The sequence below is a fragment of the Chenopodium quinoa genome, unplaced genomic scaffold (assembly GCF_001683475.1).
Source record: "Chenopodium quinoa cultivar QQ74 unplaced genomic scaffold, ASM168347v1, whole genome shotgun sequence".
Taxonomy (NCBI): domain Eukaryota; kingdom Viridiplantae; phylum Streptophyta; class Magnoliopsida; order Caryophyllales; family Amaranthaceae; genus Chenopodium; species Chenopodium quinoa.
In genome coordinates, this window is record NW_018742385.1 from 568631 (window position 1) to 594599 (window position 25969).

General features: G+C 35.4%; 1 protein-coding gene across 1 annotated transcript; it reads right to left on the reverse strand.

The window, feature by feature from the left end:
* Positions 1-1513: 1513 nt before the first annotated feature.
* On the reverse strand, positions 1514-25402 carry LOC110699007. Its single transcript, XM_021876494.1, has 18 exons — positions 24728-25402; positions 22094-22173; positions 20569-20619; positions 18668-19183; positions 18280-18534; positions 16284-16349; positions 14035-14214; positions 13434-13485; positions 13067-13348; positions 9644-9754; positions 8756-8947; positions 7843-8118; positions 6947-7567; positions 4552-5027; positions 4415-4475; positions 4237-4305; positions 3370-3839; positions 1514-2103 (listed from the first exon to the last, which is right to left on the reverse strand). The coding sequence occupies exons 1-17, from the start codon at positions 25004-25006 to the stop codon at positions 3753-3755; spliced, it is 3654 nt and encodes a 1217-aa protein (XP_021732186.1). The 5' UTR covers positions 25007-25402; the 3' UTR covers positions 1514-2103; positions 3370-3752.
* Positions 25403-25969: the final 567 nt, after the last annotated feature.

Below are 25969 nucleotides of genomic sequence, written 5' to 3' on the forward strand. Positions count from 1 at the left end.
AAAAAAAGATAAAAAAAAAAGGGAACATACAATTTAAAAAAAAGAAAAACAAATTTTTAAAAAAAAAAAAAAATTCGAAAATAAAATTTAAAATTAAAAAAAAACAAAAAAAAAATTTTAAAAAAAAAAGAGAAGGAGGCGCCTAGGCAAGACGCCCGTACGGTGGTGGCGGCGCCTAGCCCAGACGCCACTACCACGGCCGTGGCGCCTAGCCTATGCGCCGCGGCCGTGGTAGTGGCGTCTGGGCTAGGCGCCGCCACCACCGTATGGGCGTCTTGCCTAGGCGCTTCCTCCGTGGTGGTGGCGTCTCGCCTTGGCGCCCCACCGTCGCCGGAGGTTTTTTTTTTAAAAAAAAAATTACAAAAATTTAAAAATTACCTTCTGGCCGGCAAACCGCCTTCCGCCCACCGCCGGTGCCGCCACTTCCTTGCCGGGCCGCCTCGACATAGCTCTGGAAATAATTTAGAGAGAGAAAGTGGAAGTAGAGAGTAGAGAGAGAAATTGTGTTTTTTAGTTTGAGGGCAAAAGTGTCATTTCACTCTTATTTTGTGGGCTTTATGTAGGAATTTGCGGGCGATGTTTAACAGTTCACATACAAAGATGGCTGATAAATCCATCTAAGTAGTTTTAAAAAATTGAGATTAAAGACTAGAAACTTCTTATATTTCTACTCAATCGATGTGTTTTTATAAGTGTTGCACTTGATTAAACACGCTTAGTGAGACCTAATTTTGACCGATTTATCTAATTATGTGTTAGTGTTATTATACAAAAATTGATATTATGAAATTATACATTATGACAAATCCAACTTATTATACATTTATACTACCTTCATTTCATATTGATTGCAACAAATGGATATTTGATATTATTTGTGAGATAAAAAAAAAAAAAAACAAAAAACAAAAAAAAAAAAAAAAAAAAAAATCTTTTGTTGAAATTAATATGAAATGGAGTTAGTATAATATCATTTGTTGTTTTTATCTATTACGGAGTAACAAAATAATCAAGCCAAAAGCATTAAATAGTGAAAAAAAGTCAAAGTATAACACTCAAAAAAACACCAAGGGACTAGGACTTGTGTAAAACTTTTATTTATTATTATTTTTTTTTCCATTTGTAAATATGGATTAAATTCTTAGGTTCTAGAAGTCTACTCCTTCAGTCCGTTTTCTTGGCACCATGGGCACACTTGTTGTAAGTGTTTTTTGGGTCAAATGGTGCTAAAAAAAGGGGATAAAGGGAGTAATATCACTAATACGCAAAAAAGATGGTCAATTTTGGCATGTAAAAAAAAATGTTAAAAAGAGTTTACATAAACAGAGAAATTCAGAATTTGGCTTGGGTCAATGTTGAAGAATGCTTGTCTTCTAAGAACAGATAACATATATGCATGACTAATTGACTATTAGACCGTTCTTCTGGCTGCCGCAAATGAAAATTGCTTTGCTGAAATATGCCTTGTACATGAATTGACATTAGTTTGTGCAATGTACTTGCTGGAACAGCATAAAGCAGAAAGGCGATGTGTTTTCATAACCTGATATCAAGCTTTGCCTTGAAACATTTCACTATACAAGATGTCAAAAATTACAACATACTTGGTGAATCATTTCCCAATGTAAGTCAAAATTGGATATGATACATATCAGAAAAAATAAAAATAACTGGATTGCCTATTACAAAACTGCATCAGGAAGAAAGGCAAAACTACAAATTTACAGCGCAAATCAAATGAATAAATTACATGGGTGTTAAGGAAAATAGGTGTCAGGCGTATCATATTGACGCCTTTTATCTGGTGGAAGCAGCCCCTTAAAAGCGGAGATGTGCACCCTTCCCATCTATCTCTAGCTTCAAAGTTGATCATTATGCTACAAGAAGTCATTGTTACAAGCTGTCACCGAGTTCCACTAAACTTTTATTAAAATTGTAAGCCAGGGAGGCTTCACCAGGCTAATAAAAATCGCCGTATGGAATTCTGGAAATATATAAGGGCGGGTCTCTTTTTCCAAGATACTCTTCTTCCAGTGTACATTAACAGAGGGTATTTACTCAGGCAATCACTCTCCAGATATGAACCAATCATCGTATCCAGATCTGGGAAACCAGAGAATAATTAGAAACAATGTTGAAAACACCAAGTACAGATTTTTACAAGCAAGATTCTGTAGGTTCACAGATATAAGATCTAAAACACAACAATCAACATATTCAATCTACGGGAACAGTTGACTCAAACTATTCATGAACAGAAACATATTAATAAACAAAATGTCTGGTTGACCTCTTCGGATTGCCAACCACCAAGAGAGAGATGTGGTGTTTCAAGGTATGGGTGAGGGTCAAGATCATTTCCCAAAAATGACAATCTACAAGTTTTGTCTACGGAAAAAAGATCTCACTAGAAATAAAATTACAAGAAGAATCCACATGCGCACAAGGCCACAATAAAGTGTAAATTAACCAAAACATAGACGATCTAACAAAAATCCATCATTCTCATTTGTTGAATGTCCAAAAAATCGTGTAAGAGCCAATAGTCAAATATCAAATATTTAGCTAACTCATAAACAAAAGCCCTTTATATTCCAACCAAGTATCATGTTCTATTTGGGTTGACCTAGAATGAGTAAAAAAGGGGGTGGAACATGTGTTTGTTATCGTAATCCAATGTGATAGTGGCTTTACCTATAATTAAAAGTATGTATGAATGTAGTTCAAGTCTTCTCATAAAGTCACGACCTAATGTCAGCCTTTAAGTCCTTTTCCTAGCAGCGGATATACAATAGCCTTTCTCTAGCCTGGAGCCTGGAAAAGCAAAGTCTGATCTAAGAGACGGTAAGGCCCCTGTCCTGAGCCTTGTTTTCTAAGCGAACTAATAGTCCAAGCCTCTTGGTTCAAGGAAGGGGAAGCCTTACGAGGACCAATCAGGTCCATTTGCTCGCTGGCTAGACATGTTGTAAGAAGAGAACAAACAAAATCTATATGCTCCAATAGGAATCCTAGTAATTTCTAAATCAACTACTCTTGATTCAAGGATTACCTGATTGGAGAAACAATTCAGGTGTTAAAACCAAAAATGATAAAACAAATATATATACTACCTCCGTTACAGGTTATGTGCAACGATTAGACATTTTCCCTCTCTGCTTTATGTCAAATCGTTGCACATAACCTGTAACGGAGGTAGTATATATATATATATATATATATATATATGAGGTAGTATATATATATATAAATTAAAATTAAATAGTTAAAGAAAAGAGCATTTTTGCAGGGTAAACTGTGGAAATATCATATCTACCTGAAACGACTAACAATTATCAAACTGAAAAAACTACATAGGAAGAAAAAAAATACCTGTGCAGACGAAGTCTTATGTGAGTGAAGCAACCAAAGGAATGAGGAACATAAACTGATGTGAGCTACTCTGATAAAATTTTACAGCCTGCTCACAATTTCAATTCATAATTGCATCCTTAATCCTGAACTTCACCCCAATGTTGAACTTCATTTCTTTTAGCTACTGAAGAGTAATCAGGCCTTATGTCATCTTCGTTGATACCTCTCACCCGAAATGTGGGAGCCAAAGTAGGGTATCCCACCCTAAACAGCAAATGGTCAAAACCAAGATACAATTTTGCTCCTAACCCCACATCTCAGCCACATTCTCTGCTTCATTCAACTACAGAAAAGAAGACCAAGAGCATTGAGAGACAAACAACATCTCAAAATCTCTTTCATTACAATCCACTTCCAAAATCATTTGACAACTGAAGTATCCCACGCATCTGAAGATATGGGTTCTCCAACAGTTTTTCATTGTTGCTCTGTAGAATAAAGTTACAAAGAAAAGATGAGGAGAGTCAAGCAGTCAAGCTAGGTGATAGATCCAGCATAATACCAACACAGGAGATAAAACATAGTTGCATATAGTCACATCATGCATGCAACCATGCGTACTTAATTTCTTTATCCTTGGTAATACAACAGTCATTGCCAATGCACATATTATAACATTAATATCTTTTATTATACATCAGTAAAAATTATAAAAAAAAAAATTAATATTGTGAAAGTATAAATCAAAGCAAATCTAACAAGATCCCACATGACTATGGCTTTCTAACATATAGATCACAAAAGGTGGCTAAAGGAGCTTGTGTGAATAGTGCAAAATCTCAAACCTTGCGATTAAAAAAAATGGAGGAAGTAGTTAGACTATACCTGCTGAGCCCTAAAAACAAGTTGCTGAAGTCTACGTTGGTAATTTTCAAAATCTGCCGTCATCATCCTCTGCAATTACATATACAGAACTATTTTGTAAATATTAATCATAGCTATTTAGAAGAGACTAAAGTCACACATATAACAGAACAATTAGACGCAAAATAAAATTTCTTGCCTTCAAAAGGAAGGCAGAAGAGTAATAAGCCACCCTCGAATCCGTATCATCCAAAAGTTGTCTGCAAAAGAGAAAGTGCTCATTTCTTTGACTTGCTCATGGACATTATAAATCTCTTACAGACAACAAGATTTTACCTGAAAAAATCTTCACCATCAACTTCTTGAAAAGCATCAGAATCTGCTGTGCATTTTGCAATTAGAAGTAAAAGAAGGGCAGCACGAATATCTGACGTTGCGCCCGGGAGGTTTCCTCTTCCCTTGCTGCCAACAGAAACTCCAAGAGCAACGTTATCTGTCGCAGCACCAGCAAGTTGAATCAAGGGCCAATAAAATAAAACAGCTGGAACACGTGCAACCAACTGCAGTGGAACAACAACACTTCCTTGAAGAAGCAAAGCGGCCATCGATGATGTCTCACAAACTAATGATCTACAGGAGTTATCAACATCCTCAAGTCCTCTACGATGAATAGTCTCTTGCAAGGGAACGCATTCGCCTAAATTGGCCTTATTGTTCTTATCCATGGTATTAGAACCTCCACCAAGATGACCTGCATCTGTAGATGCTGGAGGGACTTTCAGGCAGAGCTGGGAGAATAGAATGTCACACATCTGCACAGAGATAGCAAATAATCATACTTCATTTTACAGAAACATCTTCAACATCGTTTCCCATTCATGCCATATTAATAGTAGCTTAAACTGCACAAACATAGAATACAGCTACACACAAGAAATAACTATTGTAAATACCGGTTAAATAACAAAGAACGCATCAATCCCATGAATTCAAAAGGTTCCTTCAACCTAAATACAGGCACATCATTTTCAAATATGTATAGCTGTGGGCTCAAAAATCTCAGTGCAGCAACACTCAATATATAATGCTAAATTTTGAAGTTCGGAAGCTTTCTTGGGTTTATGGTGAAGGATCTCAAATTAATTCAACGAGTAATAAAGGTTCATGGAAAACAAAAGCTCTAATTGGCTTGGAAATGTAACTTTTGTGGTTTTTTTTTTGGTTCCATGGGCATGAAATGCAGATTCTTCAGCAGTTCCATCTTCTATGCAGGTTTTTATATTTGGGGGATCCTTCCCAGAGAAATTAATTTTGAGACCCAATTACTGAGAAGATCCATAAAAGACTCGAAATTGGAAATCTAACCTTCAATCCAAAGAGGAAAGATTGACCATGGCGAAACGCACATTGTCCAGCTGGTCGTTGCACTTAGAGGAATACAAAAAGAGAAACCAGTGGACCTTGAGGTATTTCATTATAAGTTGAGCCAAGCTCTTGATCAAAGTAAAACACTAACACCTGGGTTTCTTTATTTTGTATAGGACATTGATAGCCATAGGTCATTATCAGGGACGGCGTTTCACATCAATTAGCATGACTAATCCCGAGACCAATCATGATATATACTGAAATCAAATGGGAATGATGAACTCAGAGCCTGGGATCTTTCACTTTGACTCTAGCAGATAGAATGAGAGAAAGAGAGAGATTTTGGTATTGAATGGAAATCTCTACTTAATTTTTTCCTTTCCATGTATGAGAGCCAGGCGGCTCTTGACTGGAGAAGCTCCCAAAAATATCCCTACTTTAATACACTGCTTCTCCCAACCTAGAAGAGAAAAAGGCTTTACTCTAATATTGACCACAGGATATTTGTTGAACTATAAAATCACCAGAATTATTATCTACCACTGATCCTTTCTAAGCATGTTAAGGGCCAATGTGCATATATGGGTGGAGTTTAAATCTTCAAATGCTGAGTCCCCAACTTAAACCTATTAGTTCCAAATTAAACTTCATTTCCTATGGCCTACATTGATGCATTACCATACCTCAATTGATCTAACCCACTTCAAAGTTGAAAAATGCCACAATAAATAGTGGTTTGCACATATATTAATATATAGCAATGTTATTCTTTACCCCCCAAGATAGTATTACTTGACAGAAGAAATAGTAATAAATCATGTTTCTGAGTCTAACCAAGATAGTTTTCCTTGACACAAGATATAGTAATATTATTCTTTCACCCCCAAGATGGACTACTAAGATTGGCATCACCAGAATTTGCAAAGTATTTTATAATCAGAGCAAGAGAATTTTTAGCGTCCATGAAACCAGCCCCCATTTTTTATTTTTTTTTCTTTTCAAACAAGACCATGTAAGAAATAATAATAAGAATCAATGACAACTATAATGGTGGCAAAAAAACATCTCTTTTTGCACAAAAGAGAGCAAATAGTTTACTGTCCCATGTACGCGATTCTTTGAAAACACCCAAAAAAAAAAAAAAAAAAAAAAAAAAAAGAGGAGATATGCAATTGTTGTTTTCATCTAAAATCTCTACTACTCATATAAAACACTAGAAGCCTATCGTATACACAGTGTTATTGTATCAAGAACACCATGGTCGGGTAAATAGGTTTATGGGTAATTATTCACAAATTTATAACTGACATATCATTGCAGCCAGGATTGAGTATAAAAGTAATAGCAGGATTGAGACGTTTACCTTCAAAATGTTGAAGTGATCAGTCTCATTTATCTGAGCCACTAAAGACAAGCAACTACTCATGATGTCTATCACTGAATTTGCCTTTTGAAGGCAATGATCTGGAAGACTATCGCCACCGTTTCTGGTTGAATCCTCAAGCTCATTCTCATCCAAAAGACACTTGCATCGCATGAGAAGTACTTCCAAAACAAACAGGAATCCTGCTCTGATTGTGCTGTCCTTTGACTTCAGCAAGCCACACATAAGCCAGATGGACATTGGAATATCGGAGAGAGCAGAAGAATCTTTCAGGTCAACTAAGGCAATTTGCTGCTGCAAGCTGCTGATGCTCAAAAACAAATTTCCATCACTCCCCTCACTAATTTCAGAAACAAGCAGATCACCTAACCAAATATATCCATTCTGACGGCAAGCTATTCTATCAGAATGAAGAAGAGAGTGCAATGTAGCCCACGATAATTTAGCGGCGTTGCTAACATTCCTTCCTATTACTCCATCGTCAATGCTTTTCAAAAGTTTATATGATTTTGTGTGCTGTCTCATATCAGAGAACTCTTTCTGTAGGTGAGTAAATGAGCTTATAATTGAATCGAACTCACTCATAACCTTCTCGAGGATCTGGATATAAGAAGGCAATACCAAAATAGATTAAAATGCAAACATCTTGAAGCTTAGATTTGTAACATTTGAACAAACAGCCTATAAGGCCAAAACCATTAACAAACCAGCAACGATAACAGCTCCAGATTTTTTCAAGAAAACGCATGGCTAATAAGTCCCAATTAATATTTAGATAATATCACAGAACAAATACTTTAATTCATATGAACATTTGCATATAATAAATCATACAAGATGAAATAAAGAGGGAAGCAAAATGAAGAATATATTACGGTGTTCAATTGTTCACTGTCTGAGTATCTGGACAATGCAGAAGACACTGATCTTCTCAAGAGTTCTCCAATCCTATCAACTCCTAGATTAACAGAAATATGGAAAGCTTCAGGAGCATTGGCAAGAGACAGCAAAGTTGCAAGGGGTTGAATCTCATCAATTAAATACTCAGGGCCACCAGTAGCAATATTTGCTACATTAATGTGATGCAAAACATAATCAAAAAGCAATGAATAAAGATTTCTCTTCTCCTCCCTTGTTCTAGCAAGTGAATACTGCATTGAAAAGTGACAAGACAAAATTAGAAGGGAAAAGTGCACTTGGAACTCAAAGATACAGAATATCGAAATATTAAAGCGTGCATGAACATCCTTGACAGAAAATGTTAAACTGACAGTGAACTATATTCTTTTGCTTATATCAGTTAAATTTGGAATGAGAAATTAATTTTAATTAAAAGTCTAATTGGCTATCAATTTTTTTATCCCAAATATCCTACCAATGGCTATGATGCAATGCCCCAATTACACTCAAAGGATAATGTCAAAAAAAAAATTAATAATTTGTCTATTCCATCTAAATACAGTACGCACCTACACATCACATCTTATCTATCCCTAGCATTTAATAGGAATACCTGTAAATGTAGAATTGGAAGGAATATAAAATATAAAAAATAAATATTAGTTAAAAGGATGTTTAATCTGCAGTCCAAGTGTCTGAAAAGAGAGATAAAATTTTTGGCAAAATATTGAACCGATTATAATGGTCTATCAACAATAGAATTTCAAGCACCTCTACAATTAACAAACCATTTGATCAGATCCTTTCCTTATTTAGAAAAAAAGGGGTATAGAGGGGCTGAGACAAGCACACATGGGGAGTTAAGATCCTGTACAAATGACAGCATACCTCCAGGAAGATAAAATCAATCCCTCCAATCATATCAACTTGCTCTGCAAGAAATTTGGGGGTACTTGTAGTAATTGTACCCTGTTCATCAGGAAGATCATAGAACATCCTTGCTAATATTGATATGAGCTTCGAATGGACAACTTCTGCCCATGAGCTCATTCTACTAACTTCTAACAATGCCTTTACAACCTGAAAATGGATAAAAACAAGAGATATCAGTCAACAGATTAAATTATTGAGAAGAGCATAGGGTAATTCAACCCATTCTATCGATTTTCGATGATATAGGTAGGTAATATTTGAAAGTATATATATCCTCCGTGTCAAATGTTTTACTTTTGTACTATTACTATACTAACTTCAACTGCATATATTTTTACTAATTACAGAGAAGCAAATGTTATCAAGTATTATAATAGCTTTGACAGCATATTTTTACTAATTGAGAAGCAACTTTCATCAAGTAATAGTACAAAACTAATTGCAATTTTAGTTTCGTACCACCTCTGCATTAATAATATTAATTAATGAGAAGCAAATGATATCAAGCAAAATGTTGTTTCATTAGTTTCACTGCATAATATTAATTTAAAATGTTAATTAGGGATATATATGGTCATAGTTCTGTATCAGCATGTGTGCTAGTCAAAATAAATGCTCGCCATACAGATTAAACAACTAAATCTACGAACATCAATATTTCTTAAACATAAACAAAAATACCCCACACACACACACACACGGGGGGGGGGGGTGAGGATAAAAGAGGAAAGCTGCCATCAGATCGTTTCTTTCAGCTAATAATTTCCAAAGAGCATGCAGCTTATAATTTCCAAAAAGCATGCAGCTAAAAACAGATCCTATTTACAAAAGCAAAGGACTCACCCTTATATCAAGGCCTTTCAGTCGAATCCTTCGGATTTTGCCTCCATCACAAACAAAATAAAGCAAACAACTTAAAGCAGACGCCCAGACAGATTCTTGTTTCTCTTCTATCTGCAAATTTAAAAAACATACGATCACAGATGTTATAAACCAGAAATTCAATGTGGTAGTTTAACAAACTAAAACTAGCAGGATACATCATTATTTCTTTATCTAATTAACTACAAGCATATATGACAGCTATACTTCAGCTGCTTGCATTACTAGCACGTATTTATCAAGTGTCTTTAGAGAACAGAAGATAGCTACAAAGGTATATCCAAGCAAAATATAGCTTTTTCATCATATTATGAGAACCCTCGGGCTAAGACAAAGATGGGTAAACTTGGGTTAACTTAGCATACTGAAGTGGTAACCAAGCATACAAACTAGTGATAGGGGTGTAAATGGTCTAGAAAATGTCCTATGTCCAAAGTCCAATCCAATCTAATCAAGTAACCCAAACAAACGCTTTCAACAGCTTAGCCTTAGCCTTTCAAATGGAAGTAGAAAGAGGAAAAAGATGACAATAATGCATTTTTAATAGGTGTTCTAACAAAAGGAGTCGCCAAAAATCTTGAGATAAATAGTGTTCTTTACCAACAAGTCAAATACCCAATTTTGTTCAATTAAGGGGTTGCCCCAATTGTTATTGGTTTCAAAAGATTGATAACCTCGCTATAATAACACAACAAAACAGTCTCGAGTAAATTAAACAAGTTAGATTGCTAAAGAGACGAATAGGTGAACATATGACAAAATATACAAATGCTTTCCATAAATTGAGAGATAAAGTCAAGGCTACAATTGTACAAGTCGAAGAAAAGATTACCTCCATGTTCATACAATTGGAAGGAATGTCTGATCTTCAGTAATTGGAAGGAATGTCTGATCTTCAGTACAGACTAAGGTTTTAAACTATCACTTGGCAACTAAACCAAGGGAAACTAAGAAAGCTTAAAGAAAATGAAATGCTTTTGTTAATACTGATATAGACAAACATAGTGTGGTTTATCCCCCAAACTCCAATAAACGCCATACGGTTATGTCTCTTAGCGCCAGTCCTCATAAATTTTGAAATGTTCTATTTGCTTCTAAAATGGCTCCATTCCATCCTCAGGGCTTTTCCATTTGGGCCTTGTTGTTAAGTCACATTCTCCATCGTTAGACTATATCATTTTATGAGTAAACCCTTAGCCAAGTGCCAAAGTCAAAATAAAATAAATCAAGAATCTTAATTTTGGGTGTAACAAATGCCCCCCTAATTTGAGTGGTTGATGGCATTTGAAACTAGACAAATCATGACTTAACTTAGCAAAATTATAGAAGTATTGAGTGTTTAAACGCTAACATTAAGAAATCTAGAAAGCATTCAACATAACTTCATATAATATATATTAAAATATGTACAAAAAATAGAGCAGTAATTCCCTCACCAAACTCTATTCAATAGAAGTTACTTTCTTTAAACTCTGATCATACAGTTTCTCTCTCCATCTTTCAAAAACTTAACTCATTTTCTCCCAAATCACAAGAAAAATACTTTCAATGGCTGAAGATTTAAATCCTATTGAAGAAAAATCCTAATCTACAACAGGAGGTGACTAAAATCTAAGATGATTCTGGTTATTAGGAGGCCTCTCCATATATATATTTCTGTATATATTTAGACCATATTCAAGAGCATTCACGATTCAAGACTCTTATGTTTTGAAATGCTCTTTCTTTTGTACATGTTTAATTATATATTACATGAAGTTATGTTCAATGTTTTCTAATATTTCTATATTTCTTAATGTTAGCATTTAAACAGACTCAAAACTTCTATAATTTTGCTAAGTCATGTTTTGTCTGGTTTCAAACGTCATCAACCACACAAATCAGGGAGGCATTTGTTACACCCAAAATTAAATTTCTTGACTTATTTTGGCATTGACACTTAACTAACAAAGGGGTTGACTAGTCCAATGAAGGAAAATGTAATTGAACAACAAGGCCTAAATGGAAAGCCCAAAGGATTTAATGGAGCCGGTTTAGAAGCAAATTTGTCGGATATAATTATCACCCATAAGACGTGTATCAACCTTTCCTCAAAGAAGAAGATCCAACAGAATACTCCTGGGAATTACAAAAGGAGAATAATACACAGCAAGTTTTTACGGCCCCCCAACTTCCTATCAAAAGTGTCACTCCAAAAATGAAAACTCCAAGAGAAACTTTTACCATTCCTCGCCTTAAAGAAGGAAATAGGAGTAAAAAATGAGCAGATGATTGAACATAGAAAGGAGAAAATGATACTAAATGCATGAAGTGCTGTACACCTGCCCAAGAATTCTTCCAAAAGGCACTGCTCTCTCCATTACCACCTTACAATTAGCCAAGAGAAAAAAAAAAGAGAGAGAGAGAGAGAGAGAGAGAGAGAGAGAGAGAGAGAGAGAGAGAGAAGAATCTTGTGAACTAACTGCCAAGGAATTGTGAAAGGAGCTATACCCCTGCTCAAGAATTCTTCCAAAAAGCACTCCTCTCTCCATTACCACCTTACAAAGCCAAGGGAAAAAATAAAAAAGAGAAAGAAACTGGTGAACTAACTGCCTAGGACTAGTGAAGGGAACCAGAAAAGCTGATAGTGATTCCATCCATTCCACTAGTGAACGGAACCAGAAAAGCTGATATTGATTCCATCCGTTCCATTGAATTCCTTATTTGTTCCATATCACTTACTTCCCAGTCCAGCAGAAAGCAATGCAACCACTTTCCACAAAAACGATATTTTTCGACACCAAATTACCTAAACCCATGCTAACCTCTTACTTAGATCTACAATCAAACTGCCATTTCACATGATCACCCCTCCTCATTCACCTACCCCAGAAGAACACATAAAATCCTCTCATAAGCCTTTTTAGTCTTTTAGCAATACCCAGAACATTAAAAAGGAAAAGGAAGTGTATAGGTAGATTAGAAGTAAATTTGACTGAGATTAATACAAACCCTAAGGCCTAAAGAAAAGCAAGCATCTCTTGTCTACCAATATGAAAAAATAACCAAACTCTACTCCCCTAGGATGCATCCCACTCAAGACATCAACTACCAAAGAAACAAATAAGGTGAACGAAAATCACCATGCCTCAACCCAAGAGAAGTACAACCACCACCTAGGAAACTCATTAGATAAAACTCAAAAATACACAAAAGAGAATACATCCCTGAATCCATCTCCTCCACTAGAATCATTAGATTGAGCTTCCCATAAGCTCTGATGAAGCGTGCCCGCTGGACACTTTCCATTTTCAAGCTAGGAGTCATTTGGTGATTTAGTAGCTATTCAAGTATTGTAATAAAATAAAAGGAAAACGAAAAATAGCCAAGCACGACAGAACATACCTGAACTAGAAGCAAAAGAATCTCATAGAGGATGTTTAATATCCAGGATTCAAAATCATCAATTGCTGAGGAATCCCCGGTGTTTTTGTTAGAATCTGTTCTCTTTCTCTGACTCCCCACTTGAGCCTCGCTGTCCAAGGATAAGTCTTGAGGATATTCTTCGTCAATAGTTGTAACATCATCCAGCACAACAGGCTCCAATAGGTGAGCATGAACAGCAAGATTTAATATCAAGTCAAAAGCACGAGTCCTAGAAGACAGTCTGGGAGAGCAAACCATATCCTGAAAACAAGTTCCTAGGGTTAAGAGGCACAAACACCAATTTACAAGAATACTATAAGAAAGGTGTATCTAGTCAGTAGGGTACCTCAAGCATAGATAAAGTGAGAGGAGCAGCAGATCCAGGATCCAAAATATACCTGCAAACAAAAAAGCAAAGAAATATTTTTAGTCCAACAAAATGTGTTAGAAGCAGCAAACAATCACATATAACTCACAAACATTATAGGTGGTTACTAGGAATACAATAATCACAAGCCGTGAATCTTATAAAAATCTGACAAATGTTGATTGTCTATTCTACTCATATTTTATATGACAATTGAGAGCAGTGGATAGTAACCTATTAGTAATAATACCCTATAATTCATGATAATGTGAAATAATAATTTACACAAGGAAAAAAAAAATTATAAACTGTACAAGAATATAAAAACAGGGTCTCCCTTTTTATGCGGGAAAAAAAATGATGAAATTTAAAAGCAAATTAAATATGAAAACCAAGTATAATTTTCTTTCAATCTAGAATATATTTGATGATGATCACTCTGAGTGATAAATTAAATAAGCATTAATAATATGTATTTTGTATATGCATAGGAAACACTAAAATCTAGAATGAAAATCTCGTTAAACCAAAGACCAACACCAATAAGGCACTGTCCAAAAGAAAGAGTGAGAGAACTTACATGTCAATAACAAGTTTAATAAGGACACTGACAGCCACATCAATGGATGGCTTTGTGCGATGGTTACTCAATCCTGTTGAAATTGTCATTAGATTTGCATTTGGCATGGATGTCTCTGAGCAAACAGCTGTTATGACCTCACCCACTTCGGTAGGATTCAGTTTTAGAGGCTGCTGTTCACTGAATCATGCAAAAATTACAAACATTCAGTGAAAACTCTAAATAAGCATGGAAGTTCCTCTAGAATTACGGCTTTTACCTATTAATATTCAGGTACCATTAATTAATGTGTAAAGCATGCTATATATTATCAGCAGATAACAACACTTAACAATCTCACAGCCTCACAGTCACTCAAAAAGACCAGAGTAGAAACATAATTCCAGAGTGACAGTTCATTATTGGAACATGTTATATGACAGTTTTATCTACTAAAGTTTGGTTAGGATGGACTACAACAAGAAAGACCCTGTTGTAAACAGTTTCAGCAACATATTTGTCATTCAGATATGGACAATATGTAATTTCTAAAAGAGTAAATAGCAATTAGCATAAAAGATTCCAAGCTGATACTAAAGTCTGAAGTCAGAACCCAATAATTATACCACATTAGCAAGCAACTCGGGAGAGAGCAATGATGATAATCTACAATCAAAGCATGACAATGATAGCTTTTGCACTTATATAGGTGATTAATTTATTTATTTATTTATTTTTTTTTTTTTAAATAAAAAAGGGGGTGAATTTATCATTCTATCTTGTTTGTTTTGTACGTATGTTTCATAAGTATTTCTTATTTCTTCAAACCCCCCCCCCCCAACACACACACACACACACACACAACACATCACAATGGATAATATAAATAAATAAACAGGATTAACATAGAGTATTGAGAACAAGAAAGAGCTAAGGAACATTGGATGCATTTCATTTTGGCATGTATATGGAATGACAAGGAAGCAAAGGATATAAGAAAATATTAAAATGCCTCCTACTTTACTCCCACACATTACCCAACCTACTATACTCTTCGAAGATCCTCCTGGACCAAAATTGGTCTCTGTCTTTATATGATTATTTGTTTCTTAATCTCTCTCCTCTTATAAGAAGACCCACTGCACTAAATCCACATACGCGATAGATAAAAAAAAATAATTAAAAAAAATTTAAATCAATAAAATTAACCTGTAAACTTCTAGATGAGAGAGAAAAGAAGATTATAAAGAAGCTCGAGACTCAACAATGGCAGGCACTATTATTCAAGCAACTCCTTTGATTTTTTTTTCGGAACTGCTTTTTGGATTTATTATTAAACTTCAAGCCCGGTGGCTTCATAAAATGAGAGCGGAAATCGAGATGAAAATTTAGAAGTGAGAAGTTTTTTTTCATGAATTTGTGGTTAATGAAGGGGATGATGCTTTTAACGGAGTAAACTATATTCATTGTTATTGTTTGATGATTTTGGAGAGTAAAAAAACATACAGAGTAATGAATTGATAAAAGAAACATAGAGAAAGAGTGGATATAGAGGAGAGACAGGGGGTATGGAGGAGAGAGGAAAGAGAAGAGGTTTATTATGTGGAAGAGAGAAAGGAGGAGGGTATAATTGTCATGTAACAATACAAAACTTACTCAAACAAGAACCGTGACAACTATAAACATAACTTCCCTTAAGGGAATACGTGTCAACCAAAAAAGATGGAAAAACTTCTTTTCATTTTTTCCCCAACAATGTTTCCCAAGAAGTCTTCCGGAAAGAGCTAAGGCATAGCACAGCAGGATCTGTAAAAGGAGTAGTTGTTGATAGCATACGCAAAGTATCCCCAATGTAACAATACAGACCATCAGTTTCATCATCCTCAACAATTCAAAATAAATGCAGCACAATACAACCACATGCATCTGTTCATGTGATCAAGAAAGCATAGAGATTATAAACAATAAATAATGATTAATGACCAGGAAATGATAGCAATGCACCAAATGAGAACCACCATCATTAAAATAGGAAGAGACAATTTGCTTCTACGCTAGAGAATAAAGAACAGAGAAAACAACGAATTACAGTCATTATAGAGCCAAATAAGACTCAGATGCATCTCTGTATGGTAAGGAGAAACGAAGCAACTAAACAGGAAAAATCATTCCACGAGTGAAGGGCAACTGTAAGATTTCTGATAGCACTATGCAAAGATGAAATGGAAGTAATTACAGCAGAATTGAGATTTTCAGCACTTATGTCCTACCTGTAATGACGATATTGAAACAATGGTCGTGCCCGTGGCCGAAATGTGCTCACTGAACAATCCTCCCTGATTAAAAAGAAGAGAACCAGCTATGAGATTCAACATGAGATACCAAAATTAATACTTCAAATACCTGCACAATGTATATACTTTTCAAGGTATTTGTGTTGTTTTAAACCACCAGCATTACTTAAGCAGATCATTAGTTATTCAAAGATCCATATTTAGTGTTTGAATTAGATAGATAGAAAATTTATCCTAGACTTCTGTGCTCATAAATTTCCCAGTTTACGTCATACCAATTACAAATAATATGACTCTAGCAACATTAGTATAGACCAGAAAAAAAAAAAAACTTTATTCAACCAAAAAATAGTAAAATTTAAATGCATTCATCTTAAAACCACAGCAACTAGTTTCATACCCCCTTAAGGACCATTACCAACTCCCCCCAAATAAAATAAGATTAAAAATAAAAAAATAAAAAAAAACACCACCACCACCTTCAACCAATCTACAACACATTCTACTCCAATCTTGATAAAAGGCAGCAAAAGCAGTCACCATAGTCTAACAAAAGGTATAAAGTACCTCATCCACCTCTCATAGGATTTTGGACATATGTAGGTTGCTATGTAATAAAATGTTTGATTAACCATTACAATCTTTTTCATTACGAAATCTCAATTCTTGACACGGACCATTACTATTCCTTGTCCATCTTCTCATAAGTTTGAGCTAAATAAAGGTAAATACGTAACAGTATTGTCATTTTTTTCAATAAAACAATCTTCATTACCTGACGTCCTGACCACAATCTAAGTACAGTTCACTATTGAAATATAAAACCTTTAGAAACTTCAATTTTTTTACGGTACTTCACTCATCTGTCATCTCCATATATAAGAGTCACCTTAACTCTTACACTACCAACTATATCTTACGAAAATTGAAATAATTTTTCTAGCCACAAATATATTAGGAAATAAAGATAATGTGATTTAAGTGTTAATCTTAAGGTTCATGTGGTGTTTCCACCCTCTGAAAGTGGCATGTTAATTTAGGTCATTTCAGCACTTGGTAGCTTTCGACTGTCCACCATGTTTGACAAGATTCCTAGCAATTCAATTATGTTCAAGCTTATAGTAACAAAAAATGTCCAAGCAACATGCAAAAAAACAACATTCCCTACATTGCAAAGCTTAGCCACAAAAGGCACTGATAAATTAAGGCAGGACACTCGTCAACTATGTTTCTCCGCAAACAATACAACCATTCCTAAAGGAAAGCTCATAACTCACAATGCAAAAACAAAACAACCTGAAGTCACCAATTTAACAAGGACATAAACAAATGCGTGTAATTGTAGTTTATTACTTATGCTAAGCCTATTCAAACAAGTCATCCATGTAAAGCCTTTTTTTTTTTCCAATTTAAATAAATTCCATAAATTTTTTAATTCAATTTCAGCAACAAGAGCCTCTTTTTTTTTTCCAATGGGTGATTTAGCCAACTAGAATCATATGTCACTTATTCTCACTCCTCTAGTTTCTTCTTCCTTCATGAAGTTCAACTCACCAAAAACAGAAAGAGGTTAAACATTTAGGTGATGATTACACTTATAGCAGGCTCTTTCTCTCTCAATACTACCAAGGTTCTTTCTCACACATCCAAGTTTAAACCAAACAACTCTTGGGGAATATCCTTAGATCTCTCTTGAAGTTTTCATCGCTTTCAAATCCATGGGTTATGTGCTTCTGTAAGTAAAACAATGAGACCACACCATATATATCTTCCTTCCTGATCAAGAGACAAAAAGGGTGGCCACAACACTAATTCTAACTTGGTAAAATAAAGGAAGAAGTGTGTATAACGCAGATCATAAATGCCTTAAATTCTGTATAAAAGATTAAGAGAATAGACATAAGAAAGATAGACAAAAAAAAACCAGATTAACGGGGGAAGGGGGGGGGGAGCACTTCCAAAAATAACTTGCCATATCTGCTGAGACCCAGATTTGGTCCGTTTAGATGCTGTTATAATTCTCAAGTGATGACGAGCAGAGGCACTGTTAGTGACTGAAGACATTGAGGAGGGCTGCAACAGTTGATCAAGATAAGGCATGTCAGCAGTACCAAAGTGTCTCCATGGTTGGCCTTTTTTTGAATCCAAGTCGGAAACAAGTAGGGCAGCTGCGCCCACGTCAAGCAAATTAGATCTCGTCAAGTCTTGGGCATTAAAATATTTATCACTGCAACAAAATAAATTTATGATTAGGTCTACAGTTATAAAAATACCCTATAATGATCTCAAACTCTTAATTAGAGACCTACAACATGCAATAATACCAGCTATGACTAGATATATGCAACATAATTAATTACCCAACAATTAACTTAGCAGCAGAGTCTTGATCACTATTCCAGCGCCATTTTAGAACATCAGCAGTAATATATTCTAGATCTTCAACTCCATCAGAACTTTCAATTTTTCTTTGGCTAGGAACAGATAAAGTAGTATCTATCCTTCCTGATGATTCTCCATCACTTGCAGGACTTAACTGAGAATTGAAAGATCTACTCAATAAAGATGACAGCGAAGGAAGAGTCTGCCTTGGTGCTGAAGGGGCTCCAGCAAAAGCTGCTGGTTGAAATGACTGTCTTGGAATATGTTGTGCCACCAAGGAACGAACATAATTTAGTGACTTCATAAGTGATGCAGAAGCAAAGCTAGAAACAGGCACAGGCGCACCATTGACCGGAGCCTTTGCAGCACTAGATTGCTGGTTCAACGAGTGTGACCATGGCAACAATTTCCGACTCAAACCAATATCACATTCAGCAATTATCTGTACACAAAATTTGTCAATCTGCAGCAACGTCTCTTCACTAGGCTTATATCTGACCATAAGACGGGAAAAAAGGAACACAAGGTTTTAAGTCAAAAGCTGTATCAAGGAACAACACTCATCCAATGCCTAAGACAAACAAAAGAAAAAAGAAAGGGTGGATGACAACAGTACCTAGCTCTGGAACAATCAACCAGGTAAATAGTTTATAGCCTTTGTTGCAATTGTTAAACTATTTTTATATAATGGCAGACTTGTCAGTAATCTAAGTCCTTAAGCACTAAAGGTATGTTTTGGCTGACATTCAATTTCATGAATGCCAAAGGCTTACCTAAATTGCTGTGACACACTGACACACCACCCCCCCCCCCTCCTGATCGAACTACAATTTGGCAACACGTATTGCTTGAGGTTTGTTAGCATTCCAGACATCTGGGATATGTGAACTAGATCTCTCAAATTGGCATACCAACATTGAAAGTCTCCAACATGGTATTCTATATATGCTTGATAGATCTTTTACCATGTGAAGGACCAAAAGAGTTTTGGACAAAAAGAGGGTGTTACCCACATTCAAAAGGCAAGCAAGAAGCAGAGTACATTCAAGTGGAGAGCTATAAGCAAAAAATCATCACTCTTAGGGTAAATAGATCCACAAAAGCAAGAGACACAATTCACGGGAACAAGGAAATTTTGGCTCAAAAACATGGAGATGTAAATGCTTAAGGCAACTAAAAAGCTCCAGGATACAATAATCACATCGAAGATGTCAGCAACGAACAACAACTTGTGTAATTCAGAGCCCAAAATTAACTCCATAGTGGAATTAAGTGTGCAAAAAAAAGCTTAAAGTATAGGAACGGAGAAGTGGACAGCTCTCTTCTTATTCTTCAACCATGAGATATTCTAACCAACACTTCCTTCTTTTTGCCTAAAAACTCCTTACCTGGACTTCAAACTAAATTTGCCACTATCTGAACTTCTAAGTTAATATGAACCTATTGGCCCTAACTTAAGTTAATCTAAGCTTGCCTACAGTTTCAGTCGTAAATTATTTTGTTAACTTTTATCCAACTTTTTTTTTTCCTATATTTGACCTAAATTTGCTGGTAACATAAGATTTAAAGGTGAAAAGGACTAGGAATACATATTTTGGAAACCTTTATAAATTATAATTGTAAAAGATGTCTTAGTAGTGCTGCAATTAGAGGTTGTCAATTCGGGTGTGTAGGTCGGGTTCGGTGAGGTTGGGTCAGGTTTATTTTAAATTTGAGTCATGCTAACTTAATGTGCCCATACAAGTCGAATCTAAATTTGATTTTAAATCAGGTCGGGTAGGGTCGGTTTTGGACACCTGTAGCTGCAATTCTATCATATATTGGGTAGAAACACACGAGTATATTATCATATAAAACAAACAAGAGAAGATAAACAAACCTTAAGAGATGACGTTTTAAGAGAGCCACACACCTCGCAACAACAGCAGGGCTGCAGAAATAAAATAAGAATCAGTGGCTAAACCTGTCACTGTTCTCATCAAACCATAGATGCCTGATGTCTGAACGAAGACAATTACATATCACAGGGTGTAAAAACTCATAAACTTATAGCCCTTACATACTGCTTTTTCTGACATATTGATCAATAGAGCCAAAAATAAGCTAAGACATATTCTTGCAGAGAATGCACTGATTATATATACTACCTCCGTTTATTATTAAGTGCAACTTTGGGGCTTGACACAGAAACCAATGCAAAATTTGATAATAGTGATTAATGTATTTTAGGGGTATGTAATTAAGTTGGAGAGAGAATGTAGGGATATTTAATCAACCACCCACTGTCACCACCAAGACAACCCAACACCACCTCTGCCTTCACCAACACCGCCGCCGCCTTCACCAACGGCTTCACCACCGATTCTACTACGGTACTACCCCTACGAAACCACCACCACTACCAACCCCACAAAACCACCACCACTACCAACCACCACGAAACCACCACCACTACCAACCCCACGAAAGTACGAAACCCACCAGCACCACCTCGACGAAATCCCACCCACGAAAAACAAAACCCACAAAATCCAGGAAAACCCATGAAGATGAATCCCCACTTCACCATCACCGCTGCCAACCCCACGAAACCACCATGCTCATGAAATGCCGATGAAATTCCACTGCGAAAACCCAACGAAATCTGACAAAAACCACCCTAAAATCCCAGAAATCCTACAAAATTCTTGAAGTTGAAGAGAGAGAAAGAAGATCTATAAAAATTGAAGGGTTAATGAGATTGAAAGAGGAGAGAGAAAATATGGGGGAAGATGAAGATGAAGATGGGTTTCTTGAATTGAAGATGAAGAGTTGATGAATTAGATTGGGTTGGTTGGGGTGAAAATTGGGTGAGAATTAGTGATTAATTAAATCTGATTATAGGTAGTAAGTTGTGTTTTAATTTTTTAAATGAGGGTAGAATTGACATTTGACTAGGTTTTTTTTTACTAAAAGAGGAAAGAAATTTCTTAGTTGCACATAATAGCAAGCGGACAAAAATAGCAAAAGTTGCACATAATAATAAACGGAGGTAGTATAATAATTTATAAGTTTAACAGTTTTTTTTAAAGTATTTGTCTTTCTAATGCAATAGAATAACTAACATTTAGCCATGTAACAATTGACTTAGCCTACACCTATGTAAACATATATTGACACAACCTAACAAAGACATTGAGGTTATTAATGAATTAGGCATTGTAAAAAATATTAATCTTTAGGGATTAAAACTTTATTTTGATTTATTTTATCTAAATGATGATGTAACATTCTACTACATCAATTAGTCAATGTAAAAAATTTGTCTGATATTATGTTCATATTCTATAAATACAAATGTGTACTTATAATCAATACACGCATGTTGTTTTGGATATAATGAGATGGTGAGCAAAAGTAGCTACCTGCGATCTCTCTCGGCAAGAGTATGTTCTAATATAATACAATAGGCAAGGTCAGTCGTCGATGGAGCGGCCAAATAATCCTGATATTCACCATGAACATCAGTTATTTGATCATTTAACATATTTCATCTCATAAACAAGATCATTTAATATGTAAGCATAGGTATAACGCATATGTAAAAGCCACAAATAAAGATATAAATATGAGCTTTGACTGAATGAACATCAGTTATTTGATCATTTAACATATTTCATCTCATAAACAAGATTATTTAATATGTAAGCATAGATATAACGCATATGTAAAAGCCACAAAAAAAGATATATAAATGAGCTTTGACTGAAGCCGCAATTCACCACTAATATAATAGTCCTGTAAGAACAAAATATCAAATCACATAGAAGAAGATAAATCTCAACAATTGACCAGGAGTAAAAAGATAGAGAACAAGCTATCCTCCCATCCTCCAACAATAGTAACTATAACACCATCACCCCTTTTTTTTAATCTATGAATATGAGTAGCTCCAAAAAATAATAACAGATATAGTCTACAAGGAGGACAAATTTCACATTCCCACAACATAAATCATCAGCAAAGCATAGCTGCTAAGCTGCTTTCTTCCTAGCTCTTCTAAACCTCACCAGACGCACCTGCATTCCAAAAATCAAAGGAGCAAAACCTTCCCCCAAAGATCGCACACTACATGACAATGAAGAAAATGCAGGTAGAATCCACCACTAGTTCCACAATGCAGACAAAGATCCAGTGAAATAAAAGGGGCCTATTAGTATTATTCCTGGCCAATGCTAGAGTCCAAATAAAATGTCCGGCTTTCGTATCCTAGAAACTACAAACACCATTTATTTTCCCTAGAAGAATAATTGAAATATTAGGGCAGAGTGAAAAAAATAATTACACAGGTTCATTGCAATTCACTACACACACCATCTTTTTCCCCTTCCCTTATAATGCAACCCTACTTAAATAAAAGGAAAGAACGGGTACTAGTAGAAGTAAAAAGTCCTTTGGTTGTGAGGCACACCAGATATTGCTAAGCTCATAACCTGATTAAAACAACCTTGAAAAACAGGTACTCCCTTGGCAGATTCTCTCTGACTACTACTCTTTCTTCAAGAGCTTAAGCAACAATTGGTGACAAATACATCAAAGGATATGTGGACTTAGGACCAGGAAGAAATGAAGATATGGCAGAATGTTAATAATACAATTTCTTGATGCATAAGGAAAATAAGTTCATCAAGAATAGAGTTTTCTGAGATATCATTAATCAGAAAAAGTTTAATTCTTGCTTTTCTCCAGACTGATACAACTGTTAGGGGGGTAGTGCAAAAGCTGGTCATGGAAGTGGTGTGGAGGCCTCTGGGAATGAATTTGTTTGAGGAAGGAATGAAAGATGGTGATTTTTTTTTGGTATAATTTAGACATCTTTGTTCCCTAATTCCCTAATAAGGGGCAACTCAAATACTCAATCCTCTAGAATGGGGTGGGGAACTAAAATTCATGGGTTTGGGGGTTTTGAACAATTGAAAGTGTTTTGTCAAAAATCATTTGAAAGTGAAAAGAATATCACAAAAATATACCATAAAACAGCAACAAAGATATATAAAGGTGTTCACTTTGTTTTTTTCTTGATTCCTTAAAATTATACAGCCTCGAAAACTATATCTTTGGCCCCCAATAAAACCTACTGTCTAGGAATTGATTACAATCTTTGATGACCACCTATAAAATTATAACTTCTTTGCAAGGTAATTCTTCCAATGGCAAAACTCATGCTTATTGCTCATACTCAAACCATCAATTTATTTAACAAATTTGCTCATCTTTCTTTAAAAGCAACATTATCATACCATTCTGCATGCTTAAAGCCATTATAAAACTTGGTTGGAGAAACATATAAATATACTGGTTCCTTTGGTTCCATTTAACAAATATTTTGCCTAAAAGGTAATCATATTAATCAACAAAGCAGATATAAACTGACCATTCAATTTCATTATCGATCCAAAACAAGATGCACATTACAAGCACAGTTGTAGACTACGGAGAAATTTAAAAAACCAATATAAAAGTCCTTCTCTAACAGCTCCTGCGAAAGAATAGTACCCTCTGAAAAAGCTCGAGTAGCACTAAGAAAAACACGTTCCATGAACCTAGGCACAAAGCGTGCTCCAATAAATCAAAGGTTTTGCCACTTTGTGAGTAAAACTAAAGAATTATTGATTAGTCTTCACGTCTCAATACTAGAGTCTCACATTACATTCCCCTACTTCACAGTCACCCTGACTAACTACGAAAACTCGGCTCGTGCAAATTAAAGAAGCTCAAAGCACTCAAATTCATATCAAATCAATCCCCAATTGCCACAATTTCAATTAAGCACACAACAACTCCTCCCAAATCACTCAATTTCAACTTCCAAACCAAAATTCTCAACAAATATAATCAAACAATCCAATTCACCACATAACAAATCAACAAAATACATCCACCACAACAGAAAAACTTCAACAAAAACAACAATAAACCTAAAAAGCAGAATTCAAAACAAGCAATTCAGAATCAAAATGCAGACAAAACAAACCCTAGAAAAAACCACGAAAACAAACCCGAAGAGTTCGCGAAGCTTCGGATGCATGAATTGAAGGACTACTAGCAGGATGATGAGACGAAAGAGCAGAAATTGAAGAAAACGAAGACGAAGAAGACGAGGAAGAGAGAGAATCAGCAACAGCACGACGAAGAGGTTCAGGAGGTTTCTTAATCGACGAAGATCTCAGCCTTGAAACAGCACCAAGCTGCAACCTCGCCGACGCCGAAGCCGCCGCCGTCGTCGTCGTAGTGGCTCTTCCAGGGCTACGAGATGGGCTATTGTAGCGACTCGACATTGAAATTGAAGGTCCTTTAATGGCGGAATTTCTGCGATCAAAGGAATTTGAAGTATGGTAAATCAGTCTGCATTTGAGGAAGAAAGAACAAGTGTTTATGGTTTTTTTTTTTATTATAAAAAATTATAATGTTATTGTGTTTAAGGAAGGTTGAATGAATGAATGAGATGTAGAAATTCTTAAATTTCGGTGTGTGAGCACGTATTAGCTGGCAGGCGCTTTGGGGGAGGGGCCAAGGGGATTTCTTGTCAGTGGGAAAGAGAGTGTGATTATGTGATGTTTAGAGGGGTACTTTTGTCTTTCTATGTGTGGGTTTTTACGATGGTTAAGGCCCCGTTCTCCTAACTTTAATTTTGTTGAATTGAAATTATTTTTACTGAGCTTAAATTAATTTTACTGAACTTAAATTAATTTTACTGAACTGAAATTGTTTTTGCTGAACTGAAATTATTTTTACTGATTTTCTATTATAATTCTTTTTTATGAAAACTGAATTTTACTGAACTAACCTTATTTTTACTGAATTGAAATTATATTTACTGAAGTGAAATCAATTTAACTGAACTGAACTTATTTTTACTGAACTGAAATTATTTTTACTTAATATTTTTTTTTTAAGGTGAAAAGAATAGGGCCTAAGAGGTGATTCTAGCTTAAAAGATGATGTACAAGGTGAGCAAAAATTCTAGGTTAATGAAGCTGGAACCAGACTCGGTTGAGAATCGGCGGGTTCATAACTAGAATTGGAACCAGAATCGGTGGGTTTCATAATTAGAATTGGAACATTGAGTTTAATTCCGGGTAGTAAATTACGAACCGGTCTTGAACTGGAGGCTTCAAAACTGGAACTGGGATACCAAGTCCAATTTCGTCTAGTAATCGATTCCAATCTCAATTCTCAATTTTTTGGCGTCTTTCTTTCACAGCAAGCTGACCTTTAATTACACACCTTCCACATAAAAT